Raw genomic sequence first — 19,125 nt, 5'->3', positions numbered from 1 at the left:
TCCGAGCTGTCAGCACAGAGCCCGACGCGGGGCTCGAACTCACGGACTGCGAGATCATGACCTGAGCCGGAGTCAGCCGCCCAACTGACTGAGCCACCCAGGCGCCCCCACAATCACTTTTAGAATATATTATTTATTTTTAACTTGAAAAAAAAATTATGTTTATTTATTATTTTGAAAGAGAGACAGAGACAGAGTGTGAGCAGGGGAGGGGCAGAGAGAGAGGCAGACACAGAATCCGAAATAGGTTCCAGGCTCTGAGCTGTCAGCACAGAGCCCAACGAGAGGCTCGAACTCCCAGACCGCAACATCATGACCTGAGCCGAAGTCAGATGCTTAACCGACTGAGCCACCCAGATGCCCCTTTATTATTTTTTTTAATGTTTATTTATTTTTGAGAGACAGAGCACAAGTGGGGGAGGCACAGAGAGAGGGAGACACAGAGAGAGAGGGAGACACAGAATCCAAAACAGGTTTCAGGCTCTGAGCTGTCAGCATAGAACCCAAGATAGGGCTCGAACTTGGGAACCGTGAGATCATGACCTGAGCCAAAGTCTGACGCTCAACTGACTGAGCCACCCAGGCACCCGTAGAATATATTTCTTAAAGATTGTTTTTTTAAGCAATCTCTACAGCTAACATGGGGCTTGAACTCACAGCCCCAAGATCAAGAGTCACATGCCCACAGTCTGAGTCAACCAGCCACCCCAGTTTTAGAATATTTTTAACACTCCCTCTCCAAAACTCCATACCTTTTACCATCACTCTTCATTTGTCCTCATTTTCCCGATTTCTTTCAACCTGAGACAACCACTCCTTTCCATCTTGTAGACTTGCCTGTGTTCTGGACATTTCAGATAAATGGAATCATACAATAGGTGGTCTTTTGTGACCAGCCCTTTGACTTAGCATAATATTTTCAAAGTCAGGCCAAGTTATAACATACCTCAGTACTTCATTCCTTTTTATGGCCAAATTATATTCCATTGCATTTTGTTGATCTGGCCATCACTTAATAGACATTTGGGTTGTTTTCAATTTTGGGCTACTAGGAATAATGTTGCCATGCACATTCGTTTACAGATTTTTTTTTTTAATTTTTTTTCAACGTTTATTTATTTTTGGGGGGGACAGAGAGAGACAGAGCATGAACAGGGGAGGGGCAGAGAGAGAGGGAGACACAGAATCGGAAACAGGCTCCAGGCTCCGAGCCATCAGCCCAGAGCCCGACGCGGGGCTCGAACTCACGGACCGCGAGATCGTGACCTGGCTGAAGTCGGACGCTTAACCGACTGCGCCACCCAGGCGCCCCTCGTTTACAGATTTTTAAATGGACGTATGTTTTCATATGTTTCAAGGAGTGGCATTGCTAGGTCATATGGTAGCATGATGTTTAACCTTTGGAGGAGCTGCCAAATTGTTCTCCAAAGTGGCTGCACTATTTTACCTTTGCATCAACAATAAATGAAGTTTCCAGCATCTCCACATACTTGCTACTTTGTTTTTAATGCTATCATAAAGACTAACAAACAGAAACTCTTGGAGTGCATGGGTAAACAGCAACTTGGCCCCAGTTTCAGGGAGACTTTGTGGGTGTGGTGGAGACCTAGAGTCAGGAGTTCAAGCCCATCAAAGGGGCGGCAGTCCCTACTCGGTTCCAGCCCTTTATGCCTTGGAGCCTGGGGCACCTTCTTGCCAAATCTTGTTTTTCCAAGAGAAGACAAAAATTTGGATATTCCTGTGAAATTTCCAATATTTATATTTTGGCAAATTAAATAAAAGTTCATGTCTGTCTGTCTGTCTGTCAGGTATGGTCTGCTGTTTTGCATCCTTTGCTACAGACAGTACCAGAGGCTTCTAAGGTCACAGACCAATGAGATTGCAACAACCATGTTACTTCCCTCAGAGGGAGCAACAGGTGCTATTGTTACAATTTCTTTATCGGAAGGAGCTCCTCCCACCCTCATCCCTTTCTCCCCACCCCAGGGTGACTTTGGAAATTCTGCAAGCCCTTTTCTGTGTAGAGGCATAGAGACAAGGACACTGCAATCCATTTGGTCACATTTCTGGCTGAAATGGAAAGGAAATGTGCTAAGTCAGGTTACAAAAACTGTTTCATAGTAGCAGTCTCTGGCCTCCTTCTAAGGAAGTATATATTTTTGTTTCCTGTTTCATTCATCTCTTGGAGATCCTTGAGCTAAAGAAAGGCTGTGGAGTTTCTGGTGAAGTTCCTGCAGAACTAAGTCTTAGTGCAGAATCTCCCACATGGCAGACGCCAAAGACAGACAATTTCCACACAGTGACTGTATATAAAATCTAAGTTACTGTTTTAAGTCTAGTCAGATGCATCTGTATTTGTACAGGCTGATGCATATAATCTGTTTACAGCTGTAATTTTACTAAGGATCTGTCCCAATGAGTAAAAATATTGAAGTTTTCCAACTGTATCTAAACTGCTATCATTTTTTTTTTTCTTACACTCTTGGAGTCAGGGCTTAGCTTATATATGCCTTTGTGAAAATTGGCAAAATTTTCTGCTGGGAGGAGGAAATAGTGAAATGTGTTACCCTTGAGCAATCACAGCCCTTATGGCTTTGTATGTAGGTTTGCCATGCAGCACGAAGCTTACCAAGGAGCAGATATTTTACGGGAGGAAAAAGGCACCCAGAACAAAAGGCTTTGCAAGTGAAGCATGGATGGAGTTTCAGCAGCCCCCTCCGTTCATCCCTTCAGCCTGGTGCTTCTGTGTAGTATTGAGCTGCACAACCATGTGCTGAATCCCTGCCTGGAGACGTTACTAGGTCTGGCATTTCCGGGTGCAATTCTTGGCTCTGTCATTTATTAGCTCTGTATGGCTTTAGGCAAATCAGGTAATGTTCAGACAATTTGTGTCCTTCTTCTGGATAATGGAGATCATGACTACCTCATGGAAATGTGGACAGGATTAAATAAGGTGTGTTTGACACTCAGCACAGTGCCCAGCCTGTGATAGACAGGAGCTCAATAATGGGGATATTATTATTATTAATTATTGTCATACACTGTTAAGAAAAAGTATCCAAAACCTAGAACTGAGGTTGGAAGGATGACCGCCTGTCCCGCAGGCTGGAGCAGTGCACTCCAGGTTCATTCCAGAGTTATTTCATTCTCTACAGGATATTCGTGCCCAGTTGATGTTACTATTTCCTATTGGTTCAGACCCTCCTACTAAAGTTATAAATTCAATATTGTAGATTTTATCCATTTAGGATGCAAGTGATTTCTGTGTGGTGGGATAGACAAACCCAAATCTTTCATTGCCCAGTAGTAAATGAATCCATTTTGTATCTAACCTAGTAATCTTCTAGGAGTCTTTCAGAGTCTGTACACATTAGATCTTGAGTTCTTTTTGAACCATCTTTACCATCCTGCTGGTTCCCTCATTAATTTATACGACAGTCATTTTGGAAAATTAGACTTTGACAATGTCCATAGTGCATGCTTGGACAAGTATATATTTTTGTATAAGTGGCTAGTTCCACTAATCAAAAAAATTTTTTTAATGTTTATTTTTTTTTTTAATTTTTTTTCAACGTTTATTTATTTTTGGGACAGAGAGAGACAGAGCATGAACGGGGGAGGGGCAGAGAGAGAGGGAGACACAGAATCGGAAACAGGCTCCAGGCTCTGAGCCATCAGCCCAGAGTCTGACGGGGCTCGAACTCCTGGACGGCGAGATCGTGACCTGGCTGAAGTCGGACGCTTAACCGACTGTGCCACCCAGGCGCCCCTTAATGTTTATTTTTGAGGGAGACAGAGATAGAGCTTGAATGGGGGAGGGGCAGAGAGAGAGGGAGACACAGAATCCAAAGCAGGCTCCAGGCTCCCGAGCCGTCAGCGCAGAGCCTGACACGAGGCCTGAACCCACCAACTGTGAGATCATGACTTGAGCTGAAGTCAGCCACGTAACCAACTGAGCCACCAAGGCACCCCAAAAGTTTATTTATTTTGAAAGAGAGAGATAGAGGGAGAGCTCGCATGAGCAGAGGAGGGGCAGAGAGGGAGAAAGAGAGGGAGAGAGAGAATCCCAAGCAGGCTCCACGGGGTCAGCACAGAGACCGACATGGGCCTGATCCTACAAACCGTGAGCTGATACCCACAAACCCCATGACCTGAGCTGATCCCAAGAGTCGGATGCTCAATCCACTGAGCCACCCAGGCACCCCTAAAATACTTTTATTCTTGATATAAACACATGCAAGGGTTAGGAAAAATAAGCAAAGAGTGAATTACAGATTGTTCAAATTCTTTAAAATTTTTTTTTAATGTTTATTTTATTATTTTTTTAATATGAAATTTATTGTCAAATTGGTTTCCATACAACACCCAGTGCCCATCCCAACAGGTGGCCTCCTCAATACCCATCACCCACCCTCTCCTCCCTCCTACTGCCCATCAACCCTCAGTTTGTTCTCAGTTTTTAAGAGTCTCTTATGTTTTGGCTCCCTCCCTCTCTAACCTTTTTTTTTTTTTCCCTTCCCGTCCCCCATGGTCTTCTGTTAAGTTTCTCAGGATCCACATAAGAGTGAAAACATATGGTATCTGTCTTTCTGTGTATGACTTATTTCACTTGGCATAACACTCTCCAGTTCCATCCACGTTGCTACAAAAAGGCCATATTTCATTCTTTCTCATTGCCACATAGTATTTAAAGTTTATTTTTAAGGGAGAGAGAGAGAGAGAGAGAGAGGGAGAGACAGTGAGCGAGCTGGGGAAGGGCAGAGAGAGAGGGAGACAGAATCCCAAGCAGGATCCAGGCTCTGAGCTGTCAGCACAGAGCCCAACGCGGGGTTTGAACCCATGAACTGGTAAGATCATGACCTGAGCCGAAGTCAGATGCTTAACTGACTGAGCCACCCAGGCACCCCAAGATTGTTCAAATTCTTAAAAAGTACTTGTGACGTTTGCCAGCCCCCTGTCCCACCCCCACTGTCCCCATTTTCCCCCACCTCAGTCTCCATTCCCCATTTAAGTCTAAATGAACCAGCTCGGCTTTCAGCTAACCTCTTTCCCCTTTCTCAAACGCTTTGCAAGTTCCCTTTGGAGTTTCAAATCATCCCTTCCAGCCACCACTCTTTTATTCCTAGGGGTTATCAAGCCCTCTACCCCTTTTGAGAAAGGGTTCAACTGGCCTGCCATTCGAATTCCCCCAGACCTAGGAGGATCTTCTTACATCTGAAGGAAGCTCTGAGCTGGTGTCTCTACCCTCAAGGTCCAGTCACCTGGTTTGGCTCTCTACTGTCCCTAGGAAAAGTGAGCTGAGGTCATTGCCTGACAGAACCCAGGCTTGGCTGACCTGTCGGGAAGAGTCTCTCCTTTGAGAGGTGTGGAGAGAGGGTGTGGGTTTTGTAATGCTGACGGCAGGTGGGGAATGGGCTGTGTCAGGGAAGGGGTAGGGCAATTTCTTTTGAAAAGGTGTATGCTTCCTTTTAATATTATACTCGGACCATTTAAAAAAATCAATCTTTCTATGGCATAAATTACAGGAAAAAATGCTTGACTAAACTGACTGTTGGTGACGCACTACAAGTGCAGTACTTGTCTGCGGTGGGATGGGGTGGGAAGAGGAATTACTGGAATCTTCTGCAGATAGGAGATTTTTACATGTATCATAAAGGGACATGCATTTTTTAAATAGTTGAGAGATGTGGAATTTTGGGACGAAGCTCTGGTGTGGATCAAATCAGTCTGTTGTTCCAGAGCCTCCAAGGGATTTCAAGTAGCTTAATGTACAATTTTGCAACCCAGAGAAAAGTCAGTTGCAATATGCAAAATTTCTAAGCGATCATCAAATTCTCTCTGGAAGGGTTTGTTTTTATTTTGTTTTTGAAGCCACAAAATTGGGAATAGTATATGTGGCACGTGTAATTCTTAGTGTGTTCTGTTCTGACAAGCAATAAACTAATGCTCATAACGGTCCCTGAACTATTTCAATGAAATATGATTTGCAGCAGTGAGTGTGTCTGTACATATACAATATTATGAGGGAAGATTTATGATAACTCACTGACTAGTGAAAGATTGTTTCAGAAAACATAAATTACCATAGTTCCAAATAATAGCTTTCCCTGAGGGAGCTTTCAAAGAATTTACATTTGAATTGGATCCTGAAACTCTAAATGTGAATTTATCACCCATTCTTCAAGAAATATTGCGGTTATATATGAGATAGCACTATACAAATGAAATTCAGTGACAACAAATTAGTTAGGTCTTTCAAAAATTATTATCAGAATTATGTTTCTTTACTGAGCTGATTCTTGCTCTAAATTCAGCTGGTCTTAATAGCTTCAAGAATCTGACCTCAAATGGATCCCATAAATAATCCCTTCTAATAAATACCATGGTTCTTTGAAATGTAAAAAGAAATCTCACATGGAGAACTCAACCAGGAAAAAAAAGCTGGGAATAACACAGCTTAATGCCTGGTAAAATTCTTCACCTTGACTTTTTAAATTTGTATTTCAGTGTCAACAAGATAGGTGTATAAAGGCGTAACAGTGACCATTTTCTGGGGCCTGAGGTCAAATCCACTCTAAGTACCAAGACATTTATGCCTTTATAGACTCATTGATTGGTTTAGCTTCATCTGTTTCATCATTCCTAAGGATGAAACTGGTTATTGGAAATAATTATAGGAAGTTCATTTTTCATTCAGAGCTAGTGGTGAATAACTCCTTTAAATACGCTGGGATTTGAAGGCATTCTGTAAATGATTCTCCTAGAAATCAAATTATATATGTGTGTGTGTGTGTATGTGTGTGTGTGTGTGTATACACATCTTTAACTGTAAATGGATGAATTTTAGCAATGTCTCTGTCCCTTCCTTGCTGTGGGCTGCTTACTGAAACTTTCTGTGCCTTTTTACTCACACATAAAAATGGAGATAACAAGGTTAGTTACCTCATAGGATTGGTGAGAGAATTAAATGAGATAGTAAGAGTTTGAAAACCACGTGCCTGGTTCATAATAATGGTGCAATGGCCGTTATAATTTTTATGGTTAATACATTCAAATGATTGACAAAGTATGACTGAGGCTTTGGTGTATGTCCTTTTGATCTTGTTATTTCCGACTGCATTTTACTCAGTGCACGGTGTAGCCATAATATTTGTATTGTATTTCAATCCATGCCATAAAATAAGCTAGAACAGATTTTGTTCAGGGGATTAAAGGAGTACTTTCAACTGTTAAAATTACTCCTTTACGATAAGAGAAAAGGAAATAATGCTTCTTAAATATGTTGTTTCGTCTTCCTTCCTTCGTTCCTTTCTTTCTCCTTCTTTCCTCCCTTCCTTTTCTTCCTCTCCTTGTTTTATATACCAGAATGGGCAGTACTTTGGAAGAGCTGGTAGGAATAATGCCATTTGGACAGTGTACAACACAAGCTGCCCAGGAGAACACAAGAAAGTCCTCAACTGTCAGCTCCCAGGGTCCTTGCATGGCCCAATGACTCTCAATTTCCTAAAATGAGCGTAAGAATATTTTGCAACAGCAATTTGAATAAACTGACTCACATGCCACTGTGATTTAGTGTCTGTTTTGCTACCGAGTCAGCCATGTTTGGCCAGCCTGGCTGTCTTCACGTTTTTCTTTGTGTTTACCGTTAAGCTTAGCAACCAACCACTCAGTGGAATACATCAGTATTGAAGAGTCAAGCATATTAGTTTACTAGATGTTCCACTAAGACACCGAGTTTGTATGATTAACATTTTTTGCACTTTTTTTGTTTTACTAAGGATATTATGAACACGTGAAATTTTGGCTCCCCCCCCCCCCCCTTATTCACAAGCTTTCAAATAAAAAGCTGGTAAAAAAGTGAACTAGAGGGTATTATATGGGTCGAATGGCGCCTCTTCCAGCAATCAGATCGACCTTCAAGAGCTAGCAGCGTCTTTCAACATCAGTTATTTTATACCTTCGATTTACAAGTAACCAGAGGCGCAGGGCAAGTTTAAGGGCCGGAGCTCTCCAGATACCTGGTCCGGGATCTTCCCCTAACTTCACTACCGGCCACTCCTTTGTTCGTTACGACCGGCACAAAGATAATTTTGGGGCCTGGGGAAAGACGACTGGAAACTCGCGGGGCTTCTGATAGGTTTCCTAACCCGGGTTGGCCTCCCCTGCCTTCCTTCCGCCGCGTCCCCAGCCGCCCGGCGGAGCCGCGCTGCAGGACCAGGCGGCCGGCCAGGGCAAGCGTCCTTCCCCGGCGGAGCCCACTTCTCCCGCCGTCACAGGCCGGGCTGGAGCAGGCCCCGGCTCCTGGGCCGCGTGATGCAGCCCAAAAAAGGTGCATCCTCGCACGTGTCCCCGCCGGCGCCCCGGCCCCTGGCGACCAGGCCCCCCGCGCCGCCGCCCAATCGCCGCGGCCGCCTCGCGCTCGGGCCACGTCCGCCGGCCGCGGGGACACGGGGACCGCAGCCGCGCCGCCCGCCGCCATGCGGTTCCGGTTCGGGGTGGTGGTGCCGCCCGCGGTGGCCGGGCGGGGGCCGGAGCTGCTGGTCGTGGGCTCGCGGCCCGAGCTGGGGGGCTGGGAGCCGCGCGGGGCCGTGCGCCTGAGGCCGGCGGGCACGGCTGCGGGCGCCGGGGCGCTGGCGCTGCAGGAGCCGGGCCTGTGGCTCGGGGAGGTGGAGCTGGCGCCCGAGGAGGCGGCGCAGGACGGGGCGGAGCCGGGCCGCGTGGACACGTTCTGGTACAAGTTCCTGAAGCGCGAGCCGGGAGGCGAGCTCTCCTGGGAAGGTACTGGAACCCGGCGGCCGTCCCCGAGCGCGGACCGGGGGCTCGGGGCTCCGCCTCGGCCTGGGGCGTTCGGCCGGGGCCCGCTGCGCGCCCCCTCCCGGCCTTCGAAAGCCGCCCCGAACTCCCCGGGTGCCCCGGGCTGACCCTTCGCGGCCGCCCGGCGGAGCGGGGCCCGGCGCGCCCCTTTCGCCTTTGCTCCCCGACCCTCCGCCCTCTTCCCCTCACACCCAGCACCCAGTGCCCAGTGTGTGTCCCCCGCGCCCCGGCCGCTCCCGGGTTCGCTCGTCAGCTCCGCCTTAGTGGTTTCTGTGTCCTCGCTTTCCCGCCTCGTTCGCCGAGACATCCCCCAACCGGAGGAGCTGGCCTGCTCGCTCATCCTCGCGCTTCCTTTCCCTCTTAGATCTGAGAGTGAGCGAGTTGCAAACACGTTGAGGGTTTCTCTTTTCGGCCAGACTCTGGTTTCTTAGGCTATACACACAGTATACGTAGTTGTAAAAACAGCCAACTTTCAAGGTAAAAACTTACTGTTTCCTCCGCACACCTTAAGCCCACTGCCAACTGCCCAGTATATGTGTCTGTCAACCTATCATGTATCTATCTCACGCGCAGATCGTGTAATAGAGGATTCTCCGCCTTGCCTTTTCTCGCCTAACGATATGTTGCGGATGCTTTTTAGTGTCACTCCATAGTGATGTATTTGGTTTTTTAAACGGCAACAAGATAGTCTGCATCTAACTTGGGTGCATTTACGTTGTCTCTTTCACCTTTGCTATAAACAGTAATAGCTTAATGTGTGCAGCTGTCTTTGAGTGTTTGGGAGTGTTGCGGTGGGGTGGATTCTGCCAAGGGAAATTGTTGGGTCACAGTGTGGCCATATTTTACGTTTCAAAAAGGACTGCCAAATTATAGCCTGAAAAGGTTCTACCAATGTAGACTCCCGCCGGCGATGTGTGAATTCAGATGGCAATTTCTCTTAAGTGTGGTGTGCAAAGTACAGGATTGGAGTAGGTGCGATTCAGGAGTTGTCTAACGATGATGAAATGAATGTCTCTGTAGAGGTTTATATGACAAAAATGGGCCATTTAGTCATAATGGTGTGGAAACAAAGAATCAGTAAAGAGCTTGAGTATTCTGTAATACGTTTATATATTATCCTTGTCCCACTGGGTTTTATGGCCCGGTGGCATTTATTGTTACTTTGTATTACCATGCCAGAATTGAAAGGTAGCCTCACCGGTTTATATGCCCTTCTTTATAGGATACTTCAGTAGGATACTACTTTAGTAAGATACTACTTTTATTAATGACATTATATAATAATTTTTTCCCAGTAAAACACCTGGTCATTTTATTAAAAATTAAAGACTTACCCTTCCCTAGTCCCTCTCCTTTTCTGTTTTTAGCTTTTCTGATATTCCTTTCAGAGTTCGAAATAATTTGCTTATTATTGCTATTTCTTAATGTATTAACTTTTCCGAGCTTAGATTTTCTGAGTTACTAGGTAAATCATATGTAATATTTTAAAATTAGAAATCGACAGCCACTGTATACCCATAAATTTAGCCATCATACTGTGAAATATGAAGAATTTAAGTTCATTATCTTTCTCATCTTTGCTGATTTTTATATTATTCTTTGATATAAAAATTATATATTTATATCATTGTTGTCTTTCTATTATATAGAAATTTCTGTGTTAGAATTCTGTTATATGGAAAGTTACTCCTGTGTAAGAGGATAAGAAAAATAACTGACTTACACATGCTTCCCTCTCTCCTTACTTTGGTTAATTATTTTCTCTACATTGGTAAGTTTTGTATAATTTATATTTTGTTTTATAATTGTTACTATTCCTTCTTGTTTTAGATCGGTAACTTGATTCTAAGAATGGTAAATTAACAAACAGCATTATGAGAGGTGTTGTAGGATTCTGGAGCCAGAATGCCTGGGTTCACTGACCTGTGTGTGACCTTGGGCAAGTTACTAAACCTTACTGTTCTGTTGTTGAAAGAACCAAGCTGACTAAAATCTAAAGGAATTAGAATAGGACTTACATTAAGTGTTAAGTAAGTGTTAGTGATTATTACCTTTACTGTTATGATTGGGAAATAATTACTGCAGAACCAAGTAGTGCAATTAGTCTCATTAAAAAGGAAATATAATTTTGTGACACGGAACCTGTGCCACCGGAAGGAAAAATTCTCTGCTCTTCTGCTGTAAATTACGATTAGAGTTTACTTAAACTTTGTATTTGGGTGGTAATGTTCTTCTACAACTTGTTTTAAAATTTCTAGTTAAATTGTTTTAGCAGAAGACCCACACTGATCATCAGAATTTCCCAGCTTGATTAAGTATTTGATGGATACAGATTTCTCACTCTTTGAAAATATTTTTCCTTGAAAAATTGGGGTTATTCTAATTTTCACTGATACATAGCTTTCTGAGCACAGCTATCTGGGACTTTTTTCTTTTTTTTTTCTTAGTTGAACCCCTGTGTTAGTTACATTGTTTGGGATTTGGTGTCTTCCTCTTTCTTAAATATCTTACTCATTTTGTTGGATTGTATTCTAAAATAATTTTGAAGAAACAGTAAATGAGAGATAACCTATCTGAGAGGTTATATACCTGAATACTTAAATGCCTGAGGATATCTTTATTTTGCCCTCACACTTGATCATTTGGTAGAGTTTTCTAGTCTCAAATTAATTTTCCCTTAGAAGCCGTTGCCTCAGCGCCTTCTAGCACCCATTGTAATTGACAATTGTGATGCCAAACTAAGCCCATTCCTTTGTAGGCAGTCTGTTTATTTTTTTCCTCCCCTTTTGAAGCTTTACAAGCTTTCCTTAAGTTATTTTACCAGGATTTATCTGAGTCTCTTTTGTTTGTATTCCTTGACAGTTAATTGGTTGGCTGTTTCAGTTTCAGGAATTCTTTCTTTGAACTCAGGGAAATTTTTTATTTTTTCATTTCCTCCCCTGTTTTCTTTGTTCTTCCCTCTGAAATATCTGTTACCCATATATTGTACCTTCTGCATATATGTAAGTATCTCTTAAATTTTGTCTTGTATTTTCTATGTTTTGTGTTTGGATGGATTTTCCTGACAGTGTTTCTCAGATCACTGGTTTTTAATTAAAAAAAAAATTTTTTTTAACGTTTATTTATTTTTGAGACAGAGAGAGACAGAGCATGAACAGGGGAGGGTCAGAGAGAGAGGGAGACACAGAATCTGAAACAGGCTCCAGGCTCTGAGCAGTCAGCACAGAGCCCGACGTGGGGCTTGAACTCACGGACCGTGAGATCATGACCTGAGCCAAAGTTGGATGCTTAACTGACTGAGCCACCCAGGCGCCCCTGGTTTTCAATTTTTTTTAATGTTTATTTATTTTTGAAAGGGGAGGGAGGGGCAGAGAGAGGGACACAGAATTCAAAACAGGCTCCAGAATTCAAAACAGCATAGAGCCCTACATGGGGTTTGAACTCAAGAACTGCAAGATCATGACCTGAGCTGAAGTCAGACGCTTAACCCACTGAGCCACCCAGGCGCCCCTCAGTGTTTGGTTTTTAATAGTAGCCATTCCATGATTTAGTCCTTACACTGGAATTTTTTTTTTTTTTTTTGGTAATCATATTTTTAATCTTCCACATTTTTTCTGTTATTCTCTGATTTCTTTTTTAGGAACTGCTTTTCTTCCTATATGGATACAATTAATAACCGAATCTTTCCGATGATGACATTAGATAGAATTGATTGAAAGTTGTTTCTGTCTTGCATTTATTTATTTTTCTCTATAGGCAATTTTTTTTATACTACAGATTTTCCTCAAATATCTGGTAATCCTTGGATGACCATTCATTTTTATGAATAAAGGCTATGTGGATTAGTATAGGTAGGTGGGCTGGTTTTGTTTTGAAGTTGCTTATGCTTATCCCAGATCCCCTCTACATGGGAGGTCATGCATGGGATACTGTGTAATTTGACAGATTTTGCACAGAGAGGTTTCCTTCCTTAGGGTGTGAGGCTGGGGAGCCAGCCAGCTCCAGGTCCTTACATTTAGCAAGTAAAAACAGACAGACAAGCAAACCAAACTTTACTATGTGGAAAGATATTTTAGCTTATTTATTCCTAAATGGAATTGCTTTTTTTTGTTTTTGTTTTTGTTTTTTTTGTTTTTGTTTTGTTTTTACCTTTACCTCTACTGGGTGGATCCATAGATGTCTCAAGATCTTTCCAGAAAAACCTCTCCTTTCTATGTTTAGGGCATACTGAATTGATGTTGCTGATAGGGTGGGCCGGGAGGAGCCATGTGGGAAACCTTCTTTCCTTCCAGTCTTCTCCAGGTTTGCATCTGTTTATTTGTTAGATCTCTTCTTATCTGTTGCTTTATTTTAGAAATCTTCCCTAACTCCTCTCTTAATCTTTCTCATAGTACCTCTTCCTTTCTGCATACTTCATCTTATAATTTAAAATCACATTAGTTATATTGGCCTAGACTCTTTGATTGCAAGTAATAGAAAACTGAGTGTAAATGAGCCTAAAAAAAAAAAAAAGAAATCATTATTAACTCATATAACCAAAGTAAAAGACGCATGGAATTTAACCAGACAGAGGTCTCCTCACTTGCTCTCCAGCTCTCTCTCTTCCCCCTTGGGTTTGCTTTACTCTGGTTTGGACTTCATTCTCTCAAGCAAACTCTACCAAGCTAGACTTCCCCACAGGGAGCTCCAGGCTTACATACTCAAAGCCAGAGAAGAAAAAATGTTCTTCCCTGACAGCTCTAGTTAGTAAAATGTGTGGGAGGGGCGCCTGGGTGGCTCAGTGGGTTAAATGTCGGACTTCGGCTCAGGTCAAGATCTCACAGTTCGTGAGTTGGAGCCTGGTGTCGGGCTCTGTGCTGACAGCTCAGAGCCTGAAGCTGCTTTGGATTCTGGGTCTCCTTCTTTCTCTGCCCCTCCCCGGCTCAAGCTCTCTCTCTCAAGAAACGAATAAATGTTAAAAAGAAAAAAAAGAAAACTGTGTGGGGAGAAAACTGGAATTCACCTTTCTTGAACCAATCCTTCTTGCCAAGGAGGTGGGAGTACAATGAGCACTGTCAACAGCAAACCCTTCTTGGAGTTGAGGAGGAACACGTCCCCCTAAAAGTGTGTAGTGTTTCAGGGACAGTTTAGAATACGGTGGTTAACGGGAGGTTATAAGGAAAACACAACAGTTGCTTAAACACATAAATGAGTTAAATTTTCTGCTACAGAAAGTACATAGATAGATGGAGGTGGTGATGGTCCACAGCTCATGGATGTCAGGAGAGGGGTCATCATATTTCCTTGGCTTTTTCCTCAAGACACCAGCTGCCGCTCTTATCACCACCTCTGCATCCAGTGGAATATGGGAGGAGAGAGAAGAGTGGAAGTGTCAGCCATGAGTATCCCTTTTATCTAGAAAGCTGTAACTTCAGCTCAGTCCTCTCCTGTCCAAAACACACACTTCTTTTCACTTGGTGATTGTGAGTAAAGCCGCCGTAAACAGTGATTTGCAAGTTTTTACATACACATAATAAAGATTTTGAAAAATATTTAAGAATGGGTTTGCCAATCATATAAAGCTAGAATGAGCTTTAGGAGAAACTGCCAAACCATCTTCCAGAGTGATTCTAGCATTTTTCATTTCTACCAGCAATGAATGAGACTTCCTATTGCTACACATCCTCATTGGCAATTGATTTTGTTAATTTTTTGGATTTTAACTATTCTTGCAGGTGTGCAGTAGTCTCTGAGTTTTAAATTTTTAACGTTTATTTTTGAAAGGGAGAGAGCGTGAGTGGGGGAGGGGCGTAGAGAGAAAGAGGGAGACACAGTCTGAAGCAGGCTCCAGGCTCTGAGCCGTCGGCACAGAGCCCCATGCGGGGCTCGAACTCACAAACTGCGAGAACATGACCTGAGCTGAAGTCAGAGGCTTAACCGACTGAGCCACCCAGGCTCCCCTGATTTTTGAATTTTTTAAAAATGTTTATTATTTTTGAGACAGAGCATGAGCAGGGGAGGGGCAAAATGAGAGAGGGAGACATAGAATCTGAAGCAGGCTCCAGGCTCTGTGCTGTCCGATACAGGGCTCAAACTCACGAACCATGAGATCATGACCTGAGCTGAAGTCAGACGCTTAACCAATTGAGCCACCCAGGCACCCCTCTGAGTTTTTAAATTAGCAATTCCCTAATAATAAATGATGTGAAGCATCTTTTTATATGCTTATTTGTCATCTGTAATGTCTTTAATTGGGTGTCTGCTCAGATCTCTTCTCCACTTTTTTAGGTAGGTTGTTTGTTTTCTTATTGCTGACTTTTAACAGTTCTTTGAATATTTGGATACAATTCTAAAGTGATAGGTGATTTGCAAATATTTCCTCCCTGTCACCTGTCTTTTCATTTTCTTAACAGTATTATATACAATGTAAACCTTTAAACTTTAATGCAGTCCAACTTATCTTTTTTTTTTTCTTTTATGGATTGTGCTTTTGGTTTTGAATAAAAAACTCATTTCTAAGTCCAGGTTATCTAGATTTCCTTCAGTGTTATCTTCTAGAAGCTTTCTATAGTTTGGCATGTTACATGTAGGTGTATAATCCATTTTGTGTTAATTTTTATTTATGATACAAAGCCTGTGTCTAGGTTCTTTTTTGGTTTTCATGTGGGCATCCAATTGTTCCAGCCCTATTTGTTGAAAACTTTGTCTTTCCTTTTTTGATGTGCCTTTTAAAACTCAGTCGACTGTATTTGCACTGCTCTATGTGCCCATTTTTTCACCCACATCACACTGGGTTGGTTACGGTAGTTTTAGGCTAATCTTGAAATATTAATAGTATGGGCCCTCCATCTTTGTTTTCTTCAGTATTGTGTTGAGTCTTTTTGATGTTTTGCCTTTTCACTTACATTTTAGAATCAATTTGTTGTTATTACAAAATAGCTTGCTGTGATTTGGTTGGGATTGCATTGACTATATATCAAGTTCAGAAAAACTGACATCTTAACAGTACTGAGTCTTTTAATCTATGAATCTGGAATACGTCTCCATTTAATTAGGTCTTCTTTGATTTCTTTCATTAGTGTTTTGTAGTTGTTCACATACAGATCCCGTACATGTTTTGTTAGATTTATACATTGTTTTTGGGAGGGCTGTTATTTTAAAGGGTATATTTAAAAACTTTTCCATTTTATTTTATTTGTTTTATTAAAAAAATTTTTTTTTAATGTTTATTTCTGAGACAGAGAGAGACAGAGCATGAGTGGAGGAGGGGCAGAGAGAGAGGGAGACACAGAATGAGAAGCAAGCTCCAGGCTCTGAGCTGTCAGCGCAGAGCCCAAAGTGGGGCTCGAACCCATGAACCATGAGATCATGACCTGAGGTGAAGTTGGTTGCTCAACCAACCGAGCCACCCAGGTGCCCCAAAACACTTTTCAATTTTAAATTTCAATTGTTCATTGCTGATACATAGAAGGAAATTGACTTCCATATCTATTGATATTTGTTTGGATGCTGGACATTGTGGTTTTACATTGTTTTAGAATTTCAAATTTTTTTTCTGGCAGTTATTTGTGAATTAGTTTGTTACCTTTGAAGTTTATCTTGAAGGTTTATAAGGTTTATATAGGTATATAGTAGTTTTTAGTGTAGGGCTAATTTAGCCCCACTACTAAACAATGACCCTTCTATGTTCTCTTTTGAATGCCCCATGTATTAAATAAGATCTCCTCACCCTGATGGAAATGCACATGTTTCTCGGTTCTGTATTAGCTCTGCCAAGTCTTTAGCATACAATATTCAGAAATTTACTCTGTTTTTTGTATGGCTTGCCATTTGTCCTTTGTATGGCTCTATCAAATTTCATTTTATGCATCCACAGATTGGCACGAAGCCGAAGAATCTAGGAGACTTTAGTGAAGATTTATCGAACTCTTTCTCTTCATTGCTTTCTCATTTCTGGAATTTGTTCTTACAAATTCTACACACCCTGTTCTCCCCATATTTGTATTTCTGTTTTCTCAATTACAGGTACCATTAAGTTCTATTTGGAATCCTATCCCTGTGTCATGGTTCAGAAATTCTCTATAAGTAGAAATCCATGGCATTCATATTGTTCGCCTTGTTTCTTTCTCTTCTCTCAGAAATTATAGTCCTGTGCTGCCTTTTGTTCAGCATTTGAAAGCAGTTGTTTCATATATTGTACCATTGTTTTAGTTGTTACTTTAACAGGAAAGAGAAGAAGTCTTGGACTGATTTTTAAAAGTTTGCAGGTAGATATTTTTCTAGCATATTTTTAAAAACTTTGCAGAACAATTCTTTTTTAAAATATGTTTATTTATTTTTGAGAAAGAGAGAGAAAGAGCCAGCACAGAGCCCGACTTGGGGCCCAAACTCACGTACTGTGAGATCATGACCTGAGCTGAAATCAAGAATTAGATGCTTAACCAACTGAGCCACCCAGATGCCCCACAAAATAATTCTTGATTTTGTTGTTTATTTCTAATATATTTATGTGTGTGTGTATTTATATGTACATGGATTCACACACATACAGAGTCTAATATATGTATTTTTCTTGTTAAAATTAGGTTGTTTTCCTGGTTTTCTTTTTTTTTTTAATAAAAAAAAATTTTTTTTTAACATTTCTTCACCTTTGAAAGAGAGACACAGAGTGCGAATGGGGAAGGGGCGGAGAGAGAGGGAGACACAGAATCCGAAGCAGGCTCTGGGCTGCAAGCTGTCAGCATGGAGCCCAATGCGGGGCTCGAACTCACAGACCGCAGGATCATGACCTGAGCTGAAGTCGGCCGCCCAACCGACTGAGCCACCCAGGCACCCCTCCTTGTTTTCTTTAATGCTGAAGATCCTTAACTCTTTACTTAGAACCTGGCATTAAATTGTGTCCCTACTCAGTAACACTCTGTCTCGGTTTATAGTTTTAGATGTTAATGGCCATAAGTTCAACATTCAAATTATCACTATTTTTACTCCACTCTTTTTTTCTCTTCAAAAATTAATTTATCTTCATTTCATATTACTTTTTGTGCCACAACAATGATTATGTTAAAGTAGAAATGACATGAACATTTCTAATTTTTAAATAATCTATTATAATTTAAGGAGCTTAAACAAATCAACATGCATAACTTAAAAAAATTTTTTTTTTCAACGTTTATTTATTTTTGGGACAGAGAGAGACAGAGCATGAACGGGGGAGGGGCAGAGAGAGAGGGAGACACAGAATCGGAAACAGGCTCCAGGCTCTGAGCCATCAGCCCAGAGCCTGATGCGGGGCTTGAACCCACGGACGGCGAGATCGTGACCTGGCTGAAGTCGGACGCTTAACCGACTGCGCCACCCAGGCGCCCCATCATAACTTTATATTTTAAGATAACGTATTAGTTTTCTAGGGGTACCATAACAAATTACCACAGACTGGATGACTTAAACAACAGATTTATTTTCTCATAGTTCTGGAGGCTAGAAGTCCCAAATCAGAGTTTCAGCAGGATTGGTTTCTTCTGAGGTGTGTGAGGGAAAGATCTGTCCAAGGCCTTTCTCCGTGGCTTGTAGATGGTCATCTTTTCCCTAATCCTTACTTGATCTTCTCTCTATGCATCTCTCTGTCCAAATTTTCGCTCTTTATGAGGACACCAGTCACATTGCATTAACGCCTATCCCAGTGACTTCATTTTAAAGTTGACTACTACTGGGGAGCCTGGGTGGCGCAGTCGGTTAAGCGTACGACTTCAGCCAGGTCACGATCTCGCGGTCCGGGAGTTCGAGCCCCGCGTCGGGCTCTGGGCTGATGGCTCGGAGCCTGGAGCCTGTTTCCCATTCTGTGTCTCCCTCTCTCTCTGCCCCTCCCCCGTTCATGCTCTGTCTCTCTCTGTCCCAAAAATAAAATAAAAAAACAAAAATGTTGAAAAAAAAAAAGAAAAAAAATAAAGTTGACTACTATTATAAAGGTACTGTTTCAAAATACGATAATATTCAGAAGAACTGAAGGGTAGGATCTCAACATATGAATTTTTGGGGACACAATTCAACCCACAACGTGTAGTAAATTTTTTCTAATATCTAATTCATTAATATTGACATTCTAAATTATTAAAGAAGGTATCAGTTGTCTTTGGGTGGGAAAACTTGCCCTATGCCTACTTCACTGTTTTCTATATTCTAGATAAAAGACATGTATTTAGAAGGTAATATGAAGGGATACCATATCACAGTGGAAAGAACAAGTGTTTGGAATAGGATAAACTCTGATCAGACATCAGATTCTGCCACAGACTGTATAACCTTATATAAATCACTTAACCCCATAGGTTTGTT

The 19,125-nt window shown here is 42.0% G+C and overlaps 1 protein-coding gene across 2 annotated transcripts in view; it reads left to right on the top strand.

The window, feature by feature from the left end:
- The first annotated feature begins 8,216 nt into the window (after positions 1–8,216).
- Positions 8,217–19,125, top strand: part of EPM2A (EPM2A glucan phosphatase, laforin) — a 107,991-nt gene continuing 97,082 nt past the window's right edge. The window contains exon 1 of one of the 2 annotated variants that reach the window (XM_045058169.1): positions 8,217–8,778. In XM_045058169.1, coding sequence (XP_044914104.1) covers positions 8,478–8,778 — 301 coding nt within the window. In that variant the 5' untranslated portion in view covers positions 8,217–8,477. The remainder of the gene's footprint in view (positions 8,779–19,125) is intronic. The other variant, XM_023254472.2, reaches the window with a different exon arrangement.

Source organism: Felis catus, chromosome B2 (assembly GCF_018350175.1).
Source record: "Felis catus isolate Fca126 chromosome B2, F.catus_Fca126_mat1.0, whole genome shotgun sequence".
Lineage (NCBI taxonomy): Eukaryota > Metazoa > Chordata > Mammalia > Carnivora > Felidae > Felis > Felis catus.
This window is presented reverse-complemented; position numbering and strand designations above follow the sequence as displayed.